The sequence below is a fragment of the Hippopotamus amphibius genome, chromosome 2, assembly GCF_030028045.1.
Source record: "Hippopotamus amphibius kiboko isolate mHipAmp2 chromosome 2, mHipAmp2.hap2, whole genome shotgun sequence".
Lineage (NCBI taxonomy): Eukaryota > Metazoa > Chordata > Mammalia > Artiodactyla > Hippopotamidae > Hippopotamus > Hippopotamus amphibius.
In genome coordinates, this window is record NC_080187.1 from 207610459 (window position 1) to 207635823 (window position 25365).

Consider the following 25365-nt stretch of genomic DNA (forward strand, 5'->3'; position numbering starts at 1 on the left):
GGGGGCTACAGTCACCTCAGAGGAGGAGACGGCGTGGCGACCAACTGGGTTCACCTCACCTCCTTCCCCGGTGGGTCCACCTGGGTGCCTCTGGACGGCAGAGGGCGCTGTAGAGCCAGCGCCGGACCCCGCCCCCAGGGCAGCGCGCCGCGCCCCGTGACGTATTTCCGCGTCATCTGCTGCCGAGGCGTGCTCCCATTGGCTGCCGGCTAGGCAAAAGGGGTGGAGCTGAGTGGGCGAGTGGAAAACGCACCCGCCCCAGTTGGGGGGGGGGCGAGGCTTCCCCCTTTCCCCATCCCTCCCCCACCCCTCCCCCCGCCCTCCAGTCCCTCTCTGGGACGGCTGCGCGGAGCCGCTTGGAACGCGGCAGTGGCGGCGGCGCACTTTTCCCGGGTTGTGGCTGGAGCAGCGCTGTGGTGCGCGCACGGCGGGGCCGCTGGAGCCCGGGGGACCGGGATAGCGGGAGGGAATTCCGGGCTGCGGAGCTGCGCTGGCGGGGAAGCCCTTCGGTTCCCTGTGAGCCGAGCGAGGGGGGCGAGGGTCCCCCAAGACCGCCGCTGGTCCCTCGGCCCTGACGGGACTGCGCAGGGCGCCCCCCCCCCACCCCGAAGGCATCCCCTGGGCCCGCGGCCCTGACTTGGCCCCGCGCGGCGGGCGCGGGCGGCTTAGCGGGAGGAAGCAAGAGCGGCTGCCCTCCCTTCAGAGTTGGGAGCACCTTCCCCGGCTCCAAAATGCCCAAGAAGAAGCCGACGCCCATCCAGCTGAACCCGGCGCCCGACGGCTCCGCGGTTAACGGGACCAGCTCGGCAGAGTAAGTGTAGGGGGGGCGGCGGGCGCCGGAGCCGGGCTGGGGAGGCCGGGGCGCGGGAGCCGAGTCGGGTGTGCGCGGCGAGCGGGGCTCCGCTCGGGTCGCCACGTACGTCTCAGGCTGCCAGGCGCGAGAAACTCCCGGCCACCGAGGTGTCCGTGACTAAGCACTGATTGTGCTCATGGCTCGAGCCCAGTCAGTGGACCCAGCGAGTCTCGATCCCCGCATCCCTTTCCCTACCCTTTCAGTCATCCCTGATCTCTGGTCATTTTCCTTCTCCCTGAAAAATAAAAACTGGTTCATCGCCCGTCCCTCCCCAGCTCTCTCCCCCGGATCCTTTGGGATTCTGGCCTGTAACGGGGAGAAAGGAGCAGATGTCTTGGAAAAATTAAGATCGCATCCGCCTCTTTGAGACCAACTCAAGGTATAGAGTGTGGAGTTAGGACCTGCGGGCAGTCCTCACCTTCGTGCCTGACACCTGTGGGCTGGGAGTGCCTAGTTGCGGCCGCTGCCTGGCCAGCGGGGGCGTGTGTACACCGACATCATTATGGATGTTCGCTGGTCGACTTTGGGAGCTCCCATTTCTTGGCCTTCTTCCTGAAAACTCTCATCTCCAAGAGACCGGCTTTTCTAGTCTTCATTTGACTTTTCATTCATTCATTCATTCATTCAACAAATCTCATCAGTGTCTCTCCTGGCGTTCCTTACTTGACCATGAGCCCTAACTTCCGACCTGAGACATGGCACCCTGGTCTTGGAAATTACACACAAGGTGCTTCATCTCTGCAGCTTCCAGTGTTGCTCACAAACCAGCACTTTGTTTCATTAAACAATGATGAGGGTGTTTCATGGATATTTCTGAGTTTCCACAACTCTTTTGCTTCCTGGGTAAGGGACAAGACTCTCTGAAGGAGAAAGACCCACGAGCTGGAGAAGTTAACCAGAAAAGATTTAGTTCTTAATCTCTTACCTGCACACTGGAGGCTTTAGGAAGCCAGCTGATGAAGTGAATAGATTAGGCCTGGACCTTCTGCCCTTTGGTGATTCCTGTAACCTTCCTTTGTCTCTCAGTTTTGATAGCCTGGGGACCTGTTGGCTTGGTGGCTCTTTCCATCCATGTAATGATCACAAGGCTAGTGGTGGACAGACTTGTGATGTGAGCTCAACCACATTCCTCAAACTCCTTTCAATACTGTAGTTTCTGTTTTGCATGATATTAACTTGTACAGGTTAGTGGATTACTTTGTGAACATTGGTTCAGTTTCAGTGTACAGAATTTTATCCCCTTAAAATAGTCCGAAAGCCCCCCAGAGCAGGGCGGGACAGGACAAGTTTTGACCACAGTGGATTCTGGCTGAATGCTGTGGCCTGATCATCGTGCTCCCAGTTGATTTGGAGGAGGGTGCTGAATGGAAGTACCTTTTGTTGTTGATGGTGACACCATTGCTGTGTTATTGCAAAGGGGAGGAGTTTCGTTATAAGAAAACAATATAGGGAGGAAAAGAAGAAACTATCCTGGAGTTGGTGGCAGATATGTTTGGGTGGGACTGGGAGATTCTAAACAGTGGTTAAGAGGTTGGACTCTGGAGTCAGACTGAATTTGTGGTTTCATGACCTGGACAAGTCTCTCTAGAGCTTAGGTTTAGTTTTTTCACCTGTGAAGATGGGTCTAATGATAGAACCTATTTAGAGTAGTTGTGAAGATTAAATGAGATAATAGTAACCCTTCCATAAATGTTAGCTGCTGGTACCTTTGGTGACTGCGTAGAGAAGGCTAAAGGAAACTAGAAGGTAGTTTCCAGTCATGGTGGTGGATATGTGTGTTAAGGTGCCTTAACTTCTGGATAAAGGACTCTCCCTTGCTCAGTTTTTTGTGCCATCTGCATCCACCTCCATGACTCATTGCTGTGTTACAAGAGGAGGCATCTTCATGTAGGCTGCCTGAGACAAACAGGGACTGTTCTCCTACATTTCCTGCCACTAATGGGGGGAAAGCTGTATACATTTACATCTTTCACCTTTTCCAAGCAAAGCTGATGGACTCATGATTTCTGTGATTAGACCAGGACACAATTTTGAATATTATCATAGTGTAAACTAAAGAAAAAAATCCATTGACATTAAAGAACTCTTGGTACTAGATTGGCAGGGTTGCTTCTCTGTGGCTCCCTGGCACCTTGGGGACTCTATGGGACCTGAAGTCTATGCAAGTTCCTATGGGGATCCTTGAAGAAAAAGAATGCAAAAATATTTCTTTTGCAAGTTTGCAAAAATATATAAGCATACCGCAAGGGTGCTAAGTGTTAGAATGAAATAAATTGTAAGTAAGATCATATCATTTCCCTGTTTAAAATATTTTCATGGTTTCATTGCAGTTAGAATAAAATCCAGACTCCTCATATTGGGCTATGAGCCTGCTGTATCCCCCTGCAGCTCATTGCCCGCCCCTTTAACCACATTTCCTGCTGCTCCTTTCTTCCATTACACTGGTCCTCTTTCACTTCCTCCATGGGATGGTCTGTACTCCCTCCAGGCCCTTGCACATGCTGTTCCCTTTGCCTGGAATGAATCATCCCTTCCTCTTCCCAAACTAGGAAGGAAGCAATCTTCACCTCTGCGTAACTGTCATTTCCTCAGAGATGTTCACAGACCACCTAATCTAAAGTAGGTCCCTCTTTCTCCTGTCACCTGATTTTTTTTAATGACACTTATTCGCTGTCCATAATCTTTTACTAGGGTATTTTAAATATTTCTCTTTTCTGTACATCATAAACTGTAAGCATAGGATTGCTCTTTTTTGATTCACTATTCTGTAAGTAGTACCTAGAACAGTACCTGGCACATAATAAGTGCACAAATGTTTGTGGAGGGAATCAGTGAGTGAGTGAAATTTCTAATATTTGCGCAATGTGTTTAACAAAGCTTTTAATACCTTTTCATTTTTTTTCTTATTTCCCCTTTACCCTCATTTCCCCACTTCCCATTTCCCTTTTTTTCACAGGCACCGTCTCACCCACTCTAATATATATATGGTCTTATAATTCCACCTGTTTCTTGGGTGTATGTATGCCTTTGGGAAGTTTTCAATAGATAGTATTGTGTGTGCTTAGAGTGCTGAATGATATTGTGCTATCATTCAGCCTTAAAAGAGAAGGGAATCCTGCCATTTGTGACACCATGGGTGGACCTGGAGGACAGTATGCTAAATGAAATAAGCCAGACACAGAAAGTAAAATACTGCATGATCTCACCTAATTTTTGTGTTGAATCTAAAAAAGTGGAATACAGAGTAGCAGGGAGTAGATAGGTGGTTCCCAGGGGTGGGGAGGAGGGGGAAATGGGGAGCTGTTTGTCAAAGGATACAAAGTTGAAGTTAATAGGATGAATAAGTCTAGAGATCTAAGGCTTAGCATGATGACTATTGTTAATGATACTGTATTGAATACTGGACATTTGCTAAGAGAGTAGATTTGAGGTGCTCTTGTCATACACACACAGAATGGTAACTGTGTGAGGAGATATGTATGTTAATTTGTGACTGAAATAATCATTTCACTATGTGTATAGATTTAATCATCATGTTGTGCACCTTAAATATATTCATTTTTTACTAAAAATCCTATTGTGCTATAAATCTGCATCAGTTGGGATAGACTAGAGAATCTTAGTAGTTTAACATGCTTGCAGGTCAGTGGGAGGCTCTGTTGATTGGAATCCATCAGGGACTCAGGCACCATGCCTGAAATACGCTTAATGAAAAAGGAATCTTGTGAACTGCATTCTGGCTTTTACAGTTTCTGCCCAGAAGTGATACGTGTCACTTTAGCTCCCATTTTTGCAAAGCAAATCACATGCCCATGCTGACCTTCAAAGGGGGCAGGGGCCTTCTTGGAAGGAGGAGAATCAGCAATATTTGAACAAGAGCAATGAGCACCCTGAGCTTTTGTTTCTTTTGGTTTTGGGTTTTTGTTTTTAACCAAATACCATGTTTCTGAGCTCTAGTTATGTTATTATATATGTACCTAGTTCATTATTTCTCTTGGTTGCAGAGCAGTCAGTCACGTGCGTGTACCATAATTTACTTATTATTCCCCTAGAATAAGACAGTTGTGTCATTTTTTCAACCCCTTGCTGCCTCAAACAGTGCAGCCATCATCATCCTTGTGCATGGCTCCTTTTGGACTCTTGTAAGAGTTCCCTGTGGATTGTACTCAGAAATGGGATTGCTGAGTCTTAGGGTACCTTGCCTCTCCTTCCGTGAGAAGGCACATACTTAATCTCTTTCTTCTGAGTTTTAAAGAACACGTTTAATCTCCAAGAGGAGAAGCTTGAACCCTGAGTAGAATTCACGGTAGCGATGCAGGGTACTTCCTGAGACCTCACTTTTTCTTTGACCTTAGGCTAGTCCTTTGTACTCTCTGACTTTTAGTTTTCTTATCTGTAGAGTGAGGATGAGAGTGGTTTACAAAATCTTTGCCTTAGTGGCCTACAAGGCCCTGCCTGATCAGGTTCTTGGTTTTCCTCCACTGTCCCCTTCACTCATGTTCCAGCCATGCTGTTCTCTGTGCTGATCCACAGTCAGTTGGGCACTTTCCCATCTCCGAGCTTTTCCTCTGCCTGGAATTCTCTTCTGCCAAATACCCACATGACTTGCTCCCTCACTTCCTTTAGACTTCTGCTCAAATGTCTCTTCACAGAGGCCATCCTTGATCACTCTAATTATAGCACTCCCTGTCATGCTCTGCTCCTTTATTTTGCCCTGTTTTTCTTCATAGCACTTGCCACTAAGTAACGTTGCATTGTCTATAAGTATTTATCTGCACCTCACCCTGCCCCCACTAAAATGTGTGCTTCATGAAGGTGGGGGCTTGGTTTGTTCCTTGCTCAGTGAGTAGATCAGTATCTGGCCCATAGTAGGTACTCAGCATATATCTGTTGATTAAATGATTGAACCGTTCCTACCTTGAAGGAGTATCATGAAGATAAAACAAAATAACACAAAGTGCTTTGAAGGCCATAAGGTGCTGAATAAACAAGAAGGTGCATTGCTTGGCCTTGGCGGCATCCACAGCTGTTGGATTTGGGGCTGAAACCCTCAAACTTAATTATTGCATTCAAAGCTTTGTTCATAGCATCAGCAGTTTCTACCAGGTTTGTAGGGACACACATCTGTTAGTGTGAAGGTCGTTAAGGAAGGGGACAGAAAGGTTGAGACAGGTTGTTGTGCTTTTGGGGGATCTCTTATGGCCTTACTTGGGATGTACAGCATGATAACTAGAAGCTTTTGTAGTGGTTTTAACTGATTTTGTAGATCTGAACTTGGATGCTTCTACTGGTTTGTTGCTGCAATAACAATACTGGTGCAGTCTTTTGGGAACAGCTTCAGGTGATAGGTGGAGCCAGCTGAAGCCCATGTCCTTGGGAAGAATGTCTCAGCTGTTGTTGCAGCAGATACAGAAATGGCAAAAAGGTTCATAAAGATGACAGCCCAGGGCAAGGAGATTTGTGGCAACAAGATGTGCTTGTTTGAATATAAACACTTACAGCATTCTACTTTCACTTATTTATGCATCTTTGAAAGAAAGGGAGCGAATACTTCAGTAAAGCTACCCATCTAGCTTGATTTTTCTCTGGCTAATCCCTTTATTGTCTTCCCATTGCCCGAGCATACTGCTTCTTACGTCCATCTGGTCTTGTTCACATGGTTTCCTTTGTGTGGAATGCCCTCCTCCACTTTCCTGTGTGATTTTATTTTTGTCTTGTATTTGCCACCACACTTTCGGTGTGGGCAGGGACCTATAACTATGAGGGCAGGGACCATGACTATCTTATGTAGTGGTATTTCCCCAACATCTCGCCCAGTGCCTGGAATGAATGAATGCTGCCCATCTTTCAAGACCTAGCATAGAGCATGTCATTTAACTTCACTGAGGCTTGGTTTTCCTCATTAGTAAAGTAAGGGTGATAATATAACAAACCTGTGAGGGAAGGAGCATCATCCAAAATGATGTGTATGAAAGCACTTTGTGATTGTTGGACTGCTGTCCAAATTGGGAGTGTAGTTAGTGGTGCCAGCTTTGGTTTCTTTCTTCTTAGCTGACTGTTACCTTTTGTTCCTTTTTTTTTTTTTTAATTTATTTATTATTTTTGGCTGTGTTGGGTCTTCGTTGCTGTGTGCAGGCTTTCTCTAGTTGTGGTGAGCGGGGGCTACTCTTTGTTGCGGCTCTTGGGCTTCTCATTGCTGTGGCTTCTCTTGTTGTGGAGCACGGGCTCTAGACGTGCGAGCTTCAGTAGTTGTGGCATGTGGGCTCAGTAGTTGCAGCTCACAGGCTCTAGAGCACAGACTCAGTAGTTGTGGCACACGGGCTTAGTTGCTCTGCGGCACGTGGGATCCTCCTGGACCAGGGCTCGAACCCGTGTCCCCTGCATTGGCAGGTGGATTCTTAACTGCTTTGCCACCAGGGAAGTCCCTACCTTTTGTTCTTAATACCAAATTGCGAATGTTGGTAAATCATGTTGATTTGGACATTTATATGCTGCCTGTTCTTTCAAGTCTAACCCAAACCTTCATCTAATCAAGACTTGAGATCTAACTTCCTGTTTACAGCAAATATAGGGACAGAGAAACAAGTTAAATGACACCAGGAGGAAACAATCAGACAAATTCAGGATGTGGAACATTCTCTAAGATGACTGACCCAGTCTCTTTAAAAAGTCAGTGTCATGAGGGGAAAGTAGGGGAGTGGTGCTGTTTGAGAATAAGAGACTAAGGAGCATGCCAGCGAAATGTAATGCATGAACCTTGGTTGGGTACTGATCAAAGAATGAGATAGCTGTAAAATGAATTCTTGGGACAATTAGAAAAATTTGAATAGAGAATTATGGTTAATTTTTTAGATGTAATATGGTATGGTTATGTAGGAGAATGTTGTTATATTCATAGTTGTTACATGAGACTTACTTTGAAATGGTTCAGGAGAAAAATACATACACCCACGTAGTAGATGAAGCAAATGGGGCAAAATTGTTCACAGTTGTTTAGTTGGTTAGTGTGTGTTTCACTGTTCTATTCTTTCCATATTTCTATGTTTGAAAAAATTCATAATAAATTTTTTAAAAGTACCCAAAGATTAAAATTCATCCTGAGTCTTATGCCCCTTTTAATGTTAACTCACACTTTCTCTCCCCCTTTTGTATTCTGGCTTATATTGTGTGATAAACATCACATTAAATGGAGTATCATTTTGAAGTCATATGCTTTCTTATTCACTAAATGTTCCTTATGTGTCTTTTTTTCATTAATTTGATTATTTGGGACCATACCTTTTTGGACCCCTGGGTCTACATCAGTATACTCTTAATATAGTAAATCATTATTGGTAGATTAGACAAAACCAAAATAATGTTTAAACAAACAAACCACCACCAACAAAAATCCTTCCTTGCAAGCTTTTCTCCATATAAATTGGTAGTTATTTCTACCATATCTGTAGAAAGCATAGGTCAAGCAATGGTGAATCTTTCCAGCATGTTGAGAAAACCTGGAGAACCCACAGACAGGAAAAAAGATGAGGTGAGCCTGAGAAGAAAGCTTAGGGTCCCAATTTTGTTTCTCTTATTCCCTTCCAGAAGCTGCCAGTTTTGAAAAAAATCATCCTGGTCTCTTTCTGCCACTCAATTGTGTTTTTACTTCACGTCCTGTGTTCTTGTTCTTTTGCCTGAAAGCCCACGAGAGCTGTTTGAAGGCTCACATACCTGTTTGCTAAGTTAACACCTGCCAGAATGAATTGCATTTTTGTTTTTAAAAGAGCAGATGTTCTCTGAATCCCCGTGCAGGGCCTACTGCTAAAAATGCTGATCCTGCCTCTGATTTCTCGGTGAAGCTCCCAGGGGCATCCTGCTTTGATGTCAGCAAGGGAGTCAGATTAAGAAGAGGTTACACGGGGGTTGAAGAAAAATCGGACAAAGGTAGAGTAATTTCTTTAATCCCCCAACTCTTTTTTGAATATTTGCCTGCTCAAGAACAACTTTAAAGGAAAATTGAATGTATCAGCACCTTTTTAAAGAAAGGACCTACAGACATTACATTTTCCAGTTTAACTTTTGGTTATTCTATTATATACATATATAGATAGCTGTGATCAGTTGATGGGTCTCCTCTCCCCCCCATTTTTACACATAGACGTAATTTTCATGCTTGTCATTTATTTTTGGCTAAAGAATAGAATTTGATAGAGTTTGGCTTCATAATATATAACACTTTGTTGATTATTTAGGTGGCTTCCAAAATTTTATTATTTATCAATACTCTTATGAATGTTTTGAACCAGTGTGTTTCGTTCTTGTAGATTAATTCATACACTGAATCTGAGGCGATGAACCATGTTACCGCTTTCGTCATATATTAACTGACTGTGTTCCATAAAAAGAACCAGTTTACAAAGTATGTTTCAACTGGTTCCTTAAGCTTCAGGAAGTTGGCTTTTTTTTTTTTCAAGCTTACTGATTTTTGTTTTTTGATCGTTTAATAGGACTCCTCCTCAGTCAGCTTTACTTTGTTAGCCAGTGTGTATTTTTGAAATGGGATTATTTTCTGTATTTCATCAATTCAATCTAAACTAATATTTAATGAATGCTTACTGAATGTAATTTGCTATGCTAGATGCTGTAGGTAGGTGAGTAAGATTGTCTTTGCCTCCAAGCATCTTAAAAATCTCATTTAGGAGGGGAGGGAGAGGTTGCAGGGGCACAAGAAGAAGGAAACAGATGGCTGCAGAGTAAGAAAAGTGCCCCAGGAGAAGAGATACAAAGAAAGTACTGTCGGAGCTCATTGAGAGGAGGAAGAATGCACATCCAGTGAGGAAGATTAGGAGAGCCTTCACAGAGGAGATGACATTTGAGCTGGGTCTTGAAGGATGGCTAGGATTTCCATGGGAATGGGGGAGGGGGGGCATGGCAGGAAGAGAGCTCAGGATGAGCAACTTCACACAAGTGGGGAAGCCTGGGATGTGTGGAGGAGCCAGCAAATAGTTTAGTGTGCTGGGTGCATTGCTGCGGGTCACAGGAGATGAAGCTGGAGAGGTAGGTGGGATGGTTTTGTGGTACCAGCTGAACATTTTGAAAAGTTTCATGGAAAGTTTTCTTACCCTCTGACCACTTTTTAATAGATATGTCTACAAGCTTTGATGTGCTTTGTATTGTATTTTTTTCTTATTTCATGCCTTTTATTAGTTACACAGTTACTTGTCGTCTGATTTGTTGAAGCAATAGGTCAGTGTGCTTTGTATTTTAAAGTTTTATAAATTGTGGCTACTACATTGTCACATTGTGATGTTTTCCTTTTATATTGTATTACTTATTAAAAATATTTTTTTATTTTGCAAAGCATGTCATTTGTATGGTATAGCTTACTTTTCTTTAGTATTGAGATATCTATCATTTCATAACTAGCAGGAGTACGTGGCATCATTTTCTTCTAGTCTTTTCTCCCCCATACATGGTCCCATCAGAAATTAATTAATGTGTTTGGTGGGAGGTATGGGTCTGTGTTAATTTTTCTACACAGTGAGTTCTACTGTCTTCATGGAGTTTATTAAATAGTATTTTTATCTGTTGTATTTTCAGGTTTACTTCTGTTTGATCTTTACAGTATTTTTATCTATTTCTAAAATTTCTTTCTCTTACGTAGTTTTGATAGTCTTTTTCGTCCCTTTTCTTAAATTGTGTAGGGTTGAGAATTGTCATGGTTTATCTTTCCATTTATTAATGTCTCCTCCTGTTTTCCTGTTATAGTGTTATAGTTTCTTTTGAATAATTCTCTGTGTCCTAATATTTCAAATACCTAACATTTTGATGCTGTGATTGAACATATTTAAATTTGTGTTTTCCATCTTGACTGTGGTTTGACTTGTATGAATTGTTTATATCCTGCAGCTTTTTAAAATTTCACTTATCATATCTAGTAATTTTTTCTTTTAATTGCATTGCACGTGCCGGATCTTAGTTCCCCCGCCAGGTATTGAACCCATGCCCCCTGCGGTGGAAGTGCAGAGTCTTAAGCCCTGGATTGCTAGGGAAGTCCCATATATCTAGTAATTTTTTGATTGAATATCAGTATTTCTAGATTTACTTGGTTATCTGCAAAACATAACTTAATTTTTCCTTCTCAATACCATTTCTATTTTATAGCCATCTCAGCTTGCATTGCTCTCAACAGCAGTTCTCGTTTCCCAGGGGATCACTTTAAGTATAACTAGGCTTCCCAGGGACCTTCTGGGCCAGAGGCTTTTCTGCTCTTTCCATGGTATCATGAAAATAGGAAGCAGCTGCCCAACTTTATAGAAGCAGAGCCTGTTAGATCTGGATGGGACCTTACAGATCCTCCAGCCCCGTGCCTCCTTTTGCAAGATGAGGAAACCAGACTGGTGGTGGGGGTGGGGTAGGAACTTGCTGGGAGTTTACACAGCTGGAGTAGAAGAAGGTGCTTGAACTTTTATCACAACTCAGACGTATTTTCATTTGGGATGCTTGCTTGGTTTGAAAATTTTCCAAGCTTACCCAACACTGAATTTTGGTAATTTTACCCAGTATTCTTAAAAATTTTTAGAAACATCTTTTCAAGTAATAATCTGAAACTCTGGAAAAGGGTATCCCTCTATATCACCACTCTCCTAAGGTGTTCAAGGGAAAAGGGAATGAGGAAATGGGAGGAAAGAGTAGTTTATTTTAGTCTAGGATCCTTAGTAGGAGGGCCTATTTTTATGCTTCATAATGTCAGCTTTTAAAGCAGTGGTTTTCAAAATAACCACAGACAAAAGTCCCTGTGAAATGAATGCCTTTCTAGAATTGACCTATTTTGAGTTTAACACTTACCAAGAAAGGTTCAAAATTTCAAATGCTCTTAAGTGCATTTACTTTTCAGAAAAAAATGAAACAATTGACTTGAGTGAATGATCCACATGCGTTCCAGATTCCAGTCAAATCTTGAAATTTGGGGAGTTGTAAGAAGACATAACCAATCAATCACATTGTCATACTTACCATTGTCTGGATCCAGGTTCATTACGTTTCTTTATTGAGCTATAACTTACATATCTGGGTTATTTTTTAAAAATTAGATTAGATCCTTATCACATTTGTGAGTTCAGAGTCAAAATTATTTGCCCTATTTGATTTCATATCATCCTTCAGTGAGTAATCCTTCAAGTGTCCTTGTTGGGGGAGGCCTCAGAAGTTAGCAGGATTTCCAAGCTAACTATAAACCTTTTGCCTAATGGCTTACTCAAATCCAGACCAAAATCCTGCCAAAATGCTAGCCTGTATTTCAGCTCCTCTCCCTCTCTCTCCGAATCTGTGGAGTGCTAGAAAAACAAGAAGAAGGTAGTTTAACATTCCAATAATTATTAACAGTAGAAAATATATCCTGTTCACCTTAGGCATCCATTTGTGTCCACTGATAAAATGTGGACATTGGAGCCGCGGAAAAATTCTATTCACCAAAGGAGGACCAGCGGAACATTTGGACCAGGCTCATAACACAATATGTTAATTTAGATAGTGCAACACTTTTATTATTTTACTAGAACACTGCTTCTAAAACAGTCTCTTTTGCCTTGTTTTATTTTGGTAACTAAATTAACGCTGGATTGGCCATAAATGTAGCTTGCTGCATTTTTATTTCTGAGTATTCTAAATTACTGAGCAATTACTAAAAAAAAAAAAAAAACACAGTCCTAAAGCATTTACAAATAAACAAGAAGCTATAAAATATTGACTAGGGGAAGTCAAGGGGAGAGTTAGCGAGGAAAGTACCAGAAACCACCAACAGGTGTTTTGGTTGCATTGAACAAAGTTTCAAGGGGAGGAGTTTTGTGAATTCCTGAAATGTGAGGTGGTGTGTGAGGTGGACACAGGGTAAGCGGAAATCAGCAGTTCCGGAGGCACAGAGGACTTGGGTTACTGGAGGCTCCTCACCTCTAGCTGAGGATTTGGAACAATTCCTGAGCAAGTGGCTTTCTTGAAAGACCAGAGCTGCACCTGTAGGATCCAGGTGTGGGGTGATGAAGTGTGGGTCCTAGATCAGGAAGGAGCAGTAGGATGAAGGCAAAAGACATGAAATTTATCCCTGAAGGATATCATAGCTGGAAAAATTACCGTTTACTGAGGGCCTGTCTGATCTATTTTCATCGTCTTGAATTTGCACTAAAATTCTACAAGGAAGTTCATGATATTCTATTGTACAGGTAAGGAAAATGAAGTTCAGGGAAGTTAAGTACTTTGGACAAGCTTAGTGAGTGGTGGAACTAAGTTTAGAACCCAGGTCTGTCCTGCCCTAACACCGGTGCTTTTCCCACATAGCCCTCCAAAGATTGCATAAAATGCTAAAGGTCTCCTTAGAGCTACACTTGCCAGAACTATAGCCACTAGCCATATGCAGCTATTTAAATTTTAATGAATTAAAGTTAAGAATCAGTTCCTAATTTACACTGGCCACACTTTGAGGACTCAGTGGCTACGTGTGGCTAGTGGCTACTGTATTGGACAGTGCAGATTATAGCATTTTCATCATTGCATAAAATTCTGTTAGCATCTAGAGGCCTTCCAGTTTTACTCTTTTGTTTATTTTTGCCCCTTTATTTTGTAGAGGAGAAAATGAGGGACAAAGGAAGGAAGTAACTTGTTCAGTGTCATATATCTAATTAATCCTGGCCTTTGGACTGTTTGCCTGGTGATTTTTCCTATGTTCCACCCTCTTCCTTAAAAAAAATAGCAGAATAGAGATGTGCAAAAGCAGTGACTCCTACTCTCCCAGCTTTGCCTGGCCTTCAAACTAGATTCTTCCTCCCAAAGTACAGTCGTGAGTTTTCCCAAGTTCAAAAGGTATGTCGTGATTAGTTTCCCCCAGGGAAATGAAAGATGTTTGTTGGGAAGGAATTCCATGCTTAAGGTATGAAATAACACTTTGATTCCCTCTGGTTCTTTCTCTGCCTTCCTACCAAGCACTTTGTAATTGAACTTGCAGCTGCCAACCATTTGTCTTCCAAACAAGGCCTACTTCAAAACAGTTCAAATGACAGAGGTATATATACTTTGAATGCCAACAGCTGCTTGTTATTTGCTGTTTATTCCAATGACATTTGTGTTAGGGTCAAACAGATTTAGATTATGACCAGAATTACAACCATAGATTTCTAACTTGTGTGTTTAGAAGATTAAGATGTATTCACATTCATTTAACTGATATTTAGTACATACCTAATATATACCAGGCACTGGGCTGATAGATGGACGAAAAGAAGTTTTGCTGAAAATTGGAAAAGATGCCAGTGTTATGGCCGAGTTGAATGCATTTTAAATTTTCTGAATTTTATTGTCATTATTTGCCATCCACGTATCTACCTATTTAGTCCTGAAATTCAATAAAAGCTCTAGTTTAGATCATAGCTTTGAAGTAAAGTGAACAATAACATGGAAATGTCCTTTTAGTAGATGCTAGTAAAGACATTTAAATTATACACTCCGGTGTTTAAATGACAGTGTAAAGTGTGTGTGCGTGCGCTTGGGGGATGGGCATGTTCACAGAATCGGCATTGTACTGGGGTAATATTTTTAGGAAGCCTAAATGTGATGTTTGATTTAAGTCTAACAGATTCATGGCTTAGAAAGTTGTCTTTCAGAAACTGAGAAATTAAAGTTTTCGGCTTTTTCCTAAAAAAAAAAATGTTAAAGTCACGTGCATGGGTATGCTCAGAGAAATTACAAACAAATTTGAGTGTTGGCAAGGCGTCCAGGAGAGTGCCTGTCTTCCCTGAGAGTGCAGAGGTATGGGCAGAGAGGACTTTAAAGACAGTGGGGACAGCTGGAAGGAATCCCCGGGGGCTCTGACTTCTGGTCTTTCTAACTGTCTGAGATCATGGGGGCAGGCGGGTGGGGGAGGCAGAGCATCTGGAGGTCCTCCTGTATTGTTTTTTAGAGTAGGGTCTAATTTCTAGAAAGTTGGTGATAGGATTATGACAATTTGGGCTTCAATAGGTCCAAATGTAGGCTGGTCTGGGAGGACATATCGTTCACCTCTGAGGGAGGACATATCGTTCACCTCTGAGCGGTACTTGTTTTTGGTGTTAGTGCAGTGAAGAGCCCAGCTTTCTGATCAGATTTTTGAATGAATGTTTCTGCTTCCCTACCCCTAAGTGTTTCATTTGGATCTAGAGACTAACCCCTTTTTCAGAAGTGTCTGAAAGTCTTCAGAATTTTCAAGCTGCAGTACTTTTTTTTTTTTTTAAGATTTATTATTTTATTTATTTACTTATTTTTGGCTGTGTTGGGTCTTCGTTGCTGTGCACAGGCTTTTTCTAGTTGTGGCAAGTGGGTGCTACTCTTTGTTGCCATGTGCGGGCTTAGTGCAGTGGCTTCTCTTGTTGCAGAGCACGTGCTCTAGGCGCATGGGCTTCAGTAGTTGTGGTGTGTGGGCTCAGTAGTTGTGGCTCGAGGGCTCTAGAGCACAGGCGCAGTAGTTGTGGCGCATGGGCTTAGTTGCTCTGCGGCATGTGGGATCTTCCTGGACCAGGGCTCGAACCCGTGTCCCCTGCATTGGCAGGCGGATTCTTAACCTCTGTGCCACCAGGGAAGTCTCAAGCTGCAGTACTTTTGAATAATAGTACCTTGTGTAGAGCAAAAGTGTGAGATTTGAACTCCTTTTCTACAACAGTTAACTTGCCACATGACCATTCTGTGTCTGCTTCTTTTTTGCTGAGTGGGGATAATGGTAATGCTTTCCTACCTTTCAGGGTTTAGGTAATGAGCTGCGCATAACCATATAGGTCACCCCCGAGCACATTTTCAAACTCTAAGTAGATATTAAGTAGATTAAATTTTATTGTTGAAAGGAATCTTAGAGATCTTTGTTGCAGTCCTATTTTGGGATAAAGAATCCAGGACTGCAAAGAAGCCTTAAGAGAAGTCGACCTTGTCACACAGCAGGTTCTATTTTGAACTGTGTGTGTGACTTTTGAGTAAGCATAGCCTGGAGACAGTGAGGACAGGGGAAAGGCCTTGGAATCAGCAGACTTGGGTTTGAATCCTGACCCTGCCTCTACTTTAAGTGATTTTATGCAACTTTTTTCATATCCTTGAGTCTGTCTCCACATCTGTAAAATGGGCATGACAACCCCTACCCAGCAGAAAGAATTCATAGATACTTTGTGTGTGTGAACTGCTTTTGATGATTTACTGGGCTCATGATAAGGACCAGGACTAGATTCCCAGCCCAGGGTGCCTTATTTTCTGTCAGGTGAAAAACAGAGAAAATTCTCACCTCCCAAAGAACTTCCATTGGTAAAGCTCTTCAGCTGTTCTTTATCCACACAGACTTAGGATACAGACAACAGCGGGCATACTTGCAATTTCTGGGGATGTGCAGGAAGCAAAAGAATTATTTTCAGTGAAACAGGAGGCTGCAAAAGGTGCCTAGGAAACAACTGCCGCAGTACATCCTAATATAGACTCCTCCTAGCTTCTCTAGGCTGCCATCTGCCTGGCAGGCACCACCCAGAAAGCTCAGCTTTCTTCTCCAGGAGTTTAAAGAGGATTTCCTGGGGGGGGGGGGTGTGTGTGTGTGTGTGTGTGTGTGTGTGTGTGTGTGTGTGTGTGTGTGTGTGTGTGTGTGTGTGTGTGTGTGTGTGTGTGTGTGTGTGTGTGTGTGTGTAGGAATAGGGAGGGGTAGTCACTGACATAAAGGGAAGATAACACCCTCTTCCTATGGCTCAAACCAGATGTTGAGGGTCAGTTCTAGGTAGATCTAGGGTTCAACTTACGTGTCATATTTCTTGCAAATGTCTTCCTCAGTGGGCCTTGGCCTCTGCTCAGACTGTGTCTTCAACTCTGGGAATTCCCATCTCTACCTTCAGTGCATGTAGAAATTCTGATCTTGTTCAATTTATAGGTCAGCTCTTCTGTAAATCCATCACAGACTTGTCTTCCACCCCACTCCAGGTAGCGGTCATTTACGTCACCTTCCAGAGCACTCTACATATCCTATCAAGTGTTAGTTGTTTGCATAACTCTGTCCAGTTGGACTGGACTGGAGGGAGCCTGGGACTGGGTGTTATTCACCATTATCTCCAGTGCACATCACGTTCCCTAGCATCTGGTTTGGTAAAATTTTGTTGAATGACTTAAGCCTTGAGGCGGCAGAGGGCAGAAGACGCTCCTCTCCCAAGGCTGAGACTCTGCTGATCCCTGCAAAGTCTGACTTTGACTTAATTAGTGGTTGATTATTTTCAGTTTATAATATCTTGGCACAAGAGGGTCACAGTGTTGGTGGTAATCATAGCATCTGTCCTGTTCGTGTACTCTTTATTGTTTTTTACGTCTGTTTATTTCCTCATTCAACCACCTGAGGCAGGCGGGGGTGTGTGTTCTCTCTACTCGATAGATGAGGAAACTGATCCTGGTTAAGGGCCCTGTGTTTGTCACACAGGTGGCTAAGGGCTTGTAGTCCTTTGTACTGCCTTTTCAGTCAACAGTCCCTTCCTAGCCGAGGGGGAAAACTGGCAGTGACATTCTGTGGTCTTCCCTCAGCCCCATGCCTGGCACAGAGGAGGGCTCAGGGAATGTTTGGGGCCGGATGGATTGGCAAACCTCTTTTGCATGCTGAGCTGAACACATATCCCCAGTAAATGCTGGGCTCTTTGATGGATATGTGACATCGGCTGACTATACACGGCACCTGTGGCTTTTCACACTCTTCCCCCCACGCCTCTCCAGGAACTGGGATAGGACAGATGGCCACAGACACAGGATTCTCAGCTCTGCATCCTCTTTGCAAATCACAGTTGGGAAAAAGTTAAGTTTGTGCAGTAATACAATTTCAATAACATGGTTTCATACTGCTGGTAAGTTCTTTAACACTCTGGGTAAATCACACTTTAGCAGATCTCATTTGGGAAAAGAGTTTAATTTCACTGTAGGTGGCTGTGATTCCCACCCACCAGCCCTTGCCTCCCCCCCCCCCCCCCCAATAAATCTAGGCTGATAAGGTGAATGCAGCACTAAGCCAGGCTATTTCTAGACCCAGGATAGCATTATGTTATATTAATCATCCTTTTCGCCACCAACACCTTTCATTCTTTCTCCCCCAAGCACAGCCACTTGTCTGTTCTTATACGTTATATGTGGAAAAGATTTTGATAGTTCAGTCTCCTGGATGTATTGTGAAGAGACTGAGGTCCGGAGAGCCTGGGAAGTTTACTTAGTGTTATACAGCTGGTGGAGGCCTGAATTGAGATCCAAGGCCCGTGACTACTCGTTAGAGCGGGCCTGTTTTCTGCCCCGTCCCAATGCCTGCCCTTCGAATCTGTCCTACAGGTAGGGCAGATTCTATATGTTCAGTTTAAAATGAATAAAGGTGATCAGTTGCTCATTGTTAAAGGCCCCCAGCACAGAGTGAATTCATTTCCTGTTAACCTTCACAGCTTCTCTTGACATATCTTTGGTAACGGCCGCTAAAGTCTCAGCAGATTTCTGTAGTCAGTGCAGTCTAGGGGTTACCCTGTGTGGTTTTACCTAATAGGATTTAACTTTCAGGAGAAAAAGAAAAAGAGGGAAAGATGATAAGTGTATAGAGAAGTCATCTGATTTTGATGTTTCAAATATGGTGAATAGATACACAATCCAAAGTCAGGTGTTCAGACTGCTGAAGATTAGTAAAATGTAACAGTAGGTTCAAGTCTGGAATGTGAAAAAAATAATACTTCTTCTTTGTCATAGAAACCTTAGTGTTCTGCGTTCTCCTGCCAGTGGACTCGGGGATGTTCGGGAGCTCAGCAGCTGGTGTGCCATCAGCTGGGCTCTGGTCCTCCCTTGTTAGGGGTGGGCCTGTTCCTTGTCTGAGGGGGTATGTTGGGGAGGGGCACATGTGCCTGGCCAGCCAGAGGGGCCAGTCGACCTGCACCAGGTGATGTGTATAGCAGGAAGCCCAGCTGTAACAGCAGAAGATAACAGTTCTCTGCATAGGATTCACATGTAGTAGGTGGTCGGTGTTTATTGATTTTTTGATATAAAAACATACCTGTATCTTCCTCTACTTTCTTTACTACGAAGGTCTCAAGTCTCTTTAATTAAAGGGAAAAAAAGAGCTAATGATGCCCTGCTCCTCTTTTAATGCCATGACCAGCTCCCCCACAGATACAAACTCTTTTCTGGCTCTTAGTGGGTGCTCTTGCTGTGTGTGGTAGGAGTGGTCTGCGGAGGCAGGCAGCTGAGGTTGGCGTCCTGGCTCCACACCTAAATTGTTTGTCTATTGGGCTCATTACTTAACCTCTCTCATCTAAGTTTATTGCCAGTGTTTGGGAGCCTACCTCTCCTTGAAGGTTGAAGTCAGATATTATCTTGACCATGAAACTTTGCATGGTCTCCCTTGGAAAAGCTCAGTGGGACTGTCCATGAACTACTCAGGAGACAAACCGTGTGTGTGTGTGTGTGTGTGTGTGTGTGTGTGTGTTTGTGTTGGTGGGGGGGTGATCTTCACACATATCTGTTGTGTTTTACCACTTGCACTGTGAGCTTCTGGAGATCAGTTCAATCTTGATGCTGCATCTTTAGCCCAGGTCTGGTGTGTAGTAGGTAGTCTTTACACATGGAATGAATGAATGTCAGTGTTAGCTTACAGAGCTCATACAAGACAGGAGATTGACTCCACTGGGCTTTCACTGCTATCAAATGCAGTGTTATATGCATTGAATTTCTTGATACCTATGCTTGAATCATTTCTACTTTTTGTCCTTTTTTAGGGATTAAGCAAAGCTGGGTTAGCTGGCGCCCCCAGATAGGATGAAGAGATGTAGCCTCTGCCTGACTCTGTTGTAGGTGAAGTGCTTAATTCAAAGCCTGCGTGAAGAAAGTTGGGAGTATTAATTATCTGATCAAGTAGAGTCTGGTTAGTAGACTATAAATGATGATGGTGGGCAGGGATGTCATAAATGTCCTAGGGTCTGGGGGCCTGAAGGGGTTAAAGCTCCTCTCAGAATAGCCCAAGCAGCTCCTAGGAAGTAGCTTCCGAGGCAGGATGTGGCAAACCAGTGAGTAAATGAGGGCTGTTCTCCTTTGGAAGAAAAGGAAGTGGGTGGGGAGAAGTGAAGAGGAAGAGCCTGGTGGACAAATCTTTTTTATCTTCTGCTGTAAGAACACGCTTCTCTTTTGAATGCCAGGCAGAGCCTGCAGAATTTTAATCCAAAGCAACCAAGGTCCAAAGAATGCTTAATAATGCTGGTTTTGCAGTTGTCTTGTTTTTCTCCAGCTAATAACTCAAGTTTAATGTGCAGTATTGTCTTAGTAGATTTTGTTTTCTAATCTTAGTCTTTGGCGTATTCTTTAATGTCAGTGAGGATTCTTTGAGTATTCACAATTAATGTGAGGTGTCATCCACCATCACACTCTTTTTCAACCTAGAATAAGTTAGAGGAAAGGTATTTTTGTTTGTTTGTGTTAGAAAAGTTCCTCGTTAATGTGTTCAGCTCTTTGTTTCAGAAACACTTTCACTGTGTTCATGACAGTCTTTTGTAACACAGGACAAGAGTATGCTTCTGTTTAATGCAGGTGAGGGGTCTTACTCAAGGTTAGATGACCAGTTACCAGCAGAGTTGATGGAGGGCTCCAGACCCAGGTTAATTCCACAACCTTGGTACCTTTTGTTAAGAGCATGGTTATAGATTGGAGGCAAATTATTGACAGAGGGTGCAATTTTGCAAATAAAAATAGCCCTCAGGTATTCAGTAATGCATAAATGAAATGAAATAGGTGAACTGAATTTGTTGAGCTTCAAGCATCACTGGAAAAGCAACCATCATATATAATGTATTGCATAGATAGCAATAATGTAAATCAGTGTTCGGTTTAGGAATCGGCTCCAGAACTGTGGTTTGTTATGAGAGGAACACTTCTGTCCTTACAGTGAGCTGGTATGCATGATGGACTGGATTTGACTGTACTGTCAAAGGCTTCTTTGAGCCAGTCTTTGGACCAGGTAATGAGAGATTAATTATCTAAAAGAGAACTCCCCAGTGGACTTCTAAGGACCTGGAAAGCTGAACTCAGCAGTTTTTAGACTTCAGATTTCTACACACTCTTTTTCTCAAGGAAGCTAATATCTCCTGAGTTGTGCAGCTTTTGACTCTATTTCTATGAAGGTTCCAAACTAGAATTTTTTTTTTAGTTGAAGTATAGTTGATTTACAATATTGTGTTAGTTTCAGGTGTATAGCATAGTGATTTGTTTTTTAAATTTATTTTTATGTATTTATGTATGTATTTATTGGCTGTGTTGGGTCTTTGTTGCTGTACACAGGCTTTCTGTAGTTGTGGTGAGCGGGGGCTACTCTTCATTATGGTGTGCGGGCTTCTCATTGCAGTGGCTTCTCTTGTGGAGCACGGGCTCTAGGTGCATGGACTTCAGCAGTTGCAGCCCACAGGCTCAATAGTTGTGGCTCATGGGCTCTAGAGTGCAGCTCAGTAGTTGTAGTGTATGGGCTTAGTTGCTCCATGGCATGTGGGATCTTCCTGGAGCAAGGATCCAACCTGTGTCCCCTGCATTGGCAGGCGGATTCTTAACTACTGCGCAACCTAGGAAGTCCCGTGATTTGGTTTTTTGGCAATTATATTCCATTATAGGTTATTACAAAATATTGGGTGTAATTCCCAGTGCTAGACAGTAAATCTTTCATGCTTATCTATTTTAGGTATAGTAGTTTGTATCTTTTAATCCCATATTCCTAATTTGTCCCCTCCGCTCCCCTTTGGTCACCATAAATTTGTTTTCTATGTCTGTGAATCTGTTTCCATTTTGTATATAGATTCATTTGTATTATTTTTTAGATTTCACATATAAGTGGTATCATATAGTATTTGTCTTTCCCTGACTTATTTCACTAAGCTTTATATTCTGTAGGTCCATCACATTGCTGTAAATGGCAATATTTTGTTCTTTTTTATGGCTGAGTAATATTCCACTGTATACATGTACTACATCTTCTTAAGCCAGTATTCTGTTGTTGGGCACTTGGGTTGCTTCCATGTCTTGGCTATTGTAAAGAGTGCTGCTATGAACATTGGGGTACATGTATATTTTCAAATCAGAATTTTCTTTTTTCTGGATATATACCCAGGAGTGGAATTGCTGGATTATATGGTAGCTCTATTTTTCATTTTTTAAGAACCTCCATACTGTTTTCCTTAGTGGCTGCACCAATTTACATTCTCACCAACAGTGTAGGAGGGCTTCCTTTTCTCCATACCCTCTCCAGCATTATTTGTAGACTTTTGTTGATAGCTATACTGATCAGTGTGAAGTGACACCTCATTGTGGTTTTGATCTGCGTTTCTCTAATAATTAGTGATGTTGAGCATCTTTTCATGTGCCTTTTAGCCATCTTTTCATGTGTATTTTCTTCAGACAAATGACTGTTTAGGTCTTCTACTCATTTTTTGATTTGGTTGTTTGTCTTTTTGATAATGAGTTGTGTATTTTGGATATTAACCCTTTGTTGGTCATATCACCGAACTAGAATTTTTTCACTTCTCCAAATGTCTACTTTGCATGAGCACATTATTGGTGATTTGACCCCAGAAGTGCATAGTTAAATTGCATTCTGGTCAAATTGTGATATCTTGCGTGTATTAGATGTTTAAATATTAAAACAAGTATTCTTATGACATTTTTAGAAACTAAGATGCCAGATGCCAGGATGCTGTTCATCGCTGAACCATAAACGACATCCTGAGGCATTCTAGGCTGCTGTGCTAGGACCGTTTTTTTTAACTTAAGGTTTTGATTTATTTTTTATTGAGGTATAATTGTTGTATAACATTGTGAGTTTAAGGTGTACAGTGTGCTCATTTGATATGTTTATGTATTGCAGTATGATTACCACTTTACCATTAGCCAACACCATTATCGTGTCACAATTATCATTTCTTTTTTGTGTGTGTGGTGAGAACATTTAAGATCTAATCTCTTTGCAACTTGGAAGTATATCATACAATATTGTTGACTAGAATCACCCTCCTGTGCATTAGATCTGCAGAACCCATTCATATTCTAACTGCAAGTTTGTATGCTTTCACCAACATCTCCGCATTTCCTCTCAGAACCTAATTCCTTAGCATGGTGAACTATGCCCTTCATGGTCTAGCCCCAGCTTACCCTCCAGCCTCATCTGGGCTTTCTCCTGGATGCACGTCCTCCCTGACCACTTGGAACGGCTTGTAACTTTCAGTGCCTTTTTGTTCATGCTAATGCCCAAGCCTGGATGGAGTGCTTTTCCCTGTATTGCAAAAACTGATATCCTTCAGGTCTAAACGTGGGCATTACATTTTCAGACCTTCACTTTCCCTTCCTCATCTTAGATGGAGTGGTCTTTTTTCTGTTCCCTTACCCCCTTGTGCCCACCTCACTTTCAGCATTATGGCCTCCCTTGCCCTGTAGTTGTTGCTGTCTTTGTTAGTACCCTTCCCTGTGTTTGGCTTGCACTGTGATAGCTCTCTCTGTCTCTGTCTCTCTGTCATTTCTACATCTCTGTTTCTTTGTCTGTTACACCCACACCCCTCCCACACACACCCCCACACACCCACCCCACAGTGCCTGGTGAGGGCAGGGACCTTGTCTTCCTCATCTGTACCTCCCTAGCCTCTAGCATAGATAGTGCCTATCACACCGTAGATATTCCATAATGAATCTGCATTGTATTTTCACAGCTGTAGACATCATAGCTATAAGCTAGATGTCCACTCCAGTTCCTTTTCCCCTGCCCTCCTCTAGATTGGAGCAATCCTGGAGACTTACGTTCTCATGGTCACTTCTGCTTCTTTGGGACTCACATTTCCCTTCCTGTGATTTTTGTCTTCTTTGTGCTCCATGTTGAATCAGCTTGGAATTTGGCCCCCTCTCCCTGGTTTCCATCAAACAACAGTAAGAACAAAATATACACCAAGCTATTTGTGTGCATGGCAGATTGGACTGAAGGTCTGGGGTGGGGAGGATGCATTATAGCAATAGAGACAACTTAAAATCTAGTGTATTAGGTATCTTTGGTCTTAAATGACCTTTGCCACTCTGCCGTGGTACATCCTTTTCTTTCCTGTCTTGCTACTTCACAGCCACTCCCAAAAGAAGCCTCTCCCATTTTATTCTGCAACGTAATTCAGCTCTCCAGCTCCACCCCCATGTGCTGTGCAGGTTTGCTTCTGCCTATGCCAAGGCTCAGGAGCAGGCCCTTCTAAACTCTGGGCCAGCCTTCTGGTCCTCTGGTATCCTCTGCTCCGAGGGGGTTTGTTACCAGAAACACTTATTTCCCTGCCCTCCACCTTCTTTCAGAAGATGGAAGCAAGTACTATCAGTTTTGATTTTAATTAAACTTCATCCTCTCTGGTCCATAATGTTACTTCTGCCAGCTAGGTTTTGACCCTACTAGGCCAACTGCTCTTAATTGGAGAGCCTGACTAGTAGTTTTCCACATCCTGGTTTAAGAAGTTGAGTGCCTCAGTGAGCACTTGGATGGACTTCTAGCCCTAATCCGGATCTCAGAATTTGCTGGGAGTTGCTAGAAAATGACTTAGGGAGTGCGATTTTCCCCAGAAGTGATGTGTGCTCAGAGGTGAGGTTTGCTGACCCCTTTTGTGTGTACTTTGGGCAAGGAGAAGGGGCCTAGCTGTAACCAACATGTTGTTCGTGTACCTAACAGGTCTGGAGAATTGAAGATTTCTCAACATGGACTAGAATTGGAGACATGTTTTGGGTTCTGCGTTTCTTTTGACTACATCTTACTGCTCTTGGTTGTGCTTCTGGGCACTAGCTATTGATCTTTTTGCCCTGGGGACTCAGCTGTCCTCATGGTTCTGGTCACGTTGGATCCTTTCTCCTTTAAGAGCAGCTTATACCTCCCATTCACAGAGCAGCATGGACCATTATTACACAGGGAGTTTCTGAAAGGTCTTTCTCTAGAACAGGGAATGGGTGGGGTCAAATACATCATCTTAATAAGGCCATAGTACACCAACTTGTCCTTTCGGGAACAGTCAGCCACTCCCATTCTTTGGCCGCCACCAGACCCAGCGCTACCTCTGTTTTTATGATGGTGACCACACGTTTATTGAATTTTCTACCTGGGTTATCCTTGTTGCCTTCTTCCTTTCAACACTTCCTGTCCCGCCCCCCGCCAACTCTCTTATGGCCACCAGAGTGTTTACTGCTTGTCCCATGGGCTTCACCTGGGCAGTGTCCTATCTCTTCCCTTCCCTCCCCAGTCAAAATGCATCAGCCTTGGATGTTCTTCTGAAAGAAGTTCCTTTTTGGGTAGATTTAATTTGTTGTCCTCGCCAGGATTTTACCTTTTAGCAGAATAGAGTTCTTGCCTCAAAGGAATGAGTCACTGATTGGTAAATAGGGTGAGCTAAGTGGGAGATTTATTTGAAGGACACGAGCTCTTTAGCTGGTGTGGAGAAGAGATCAAACTTTGGAATTCCAGCCCTAACCTTGAGTAAGTTACTTAACTACTCCTGGCCTCCATT

The 25365-nt window shown here is 43.0% G+C and overlaps 1 protein-coding gene across 3 annotated transcripts in view; it reads left to right on the top strand.

Annotated features, from left to right (window-relative positions):
- The first annotated feature begins 298 nt into the window (after nt 1-298).
- Nucleotides 299-25365, top strand: part of MAP2K1 (mitogen-activated protein kinase kinase 1) — a 78224-nt gene continuing 53157 nt past the window's right edge. Inside the window, exon 1 of one of the 3 annotated variants that reach the window (XM_057722943.1) lies at nt 299-811. In XM_057722943.1, the coding sequence (XP_057578926.1) occupies nt 732-811 (80 nt within the window). In that variant the 5' untranslated portion in view covers nt 299-731. Of the gene's footprint in view, nt 812-8755; nt 8777-25365 lie in introns of those variants that run through there. The other 2 variants (XM_057722942.1, XM_057722944.1) reach the window with 2 other exon arrangements.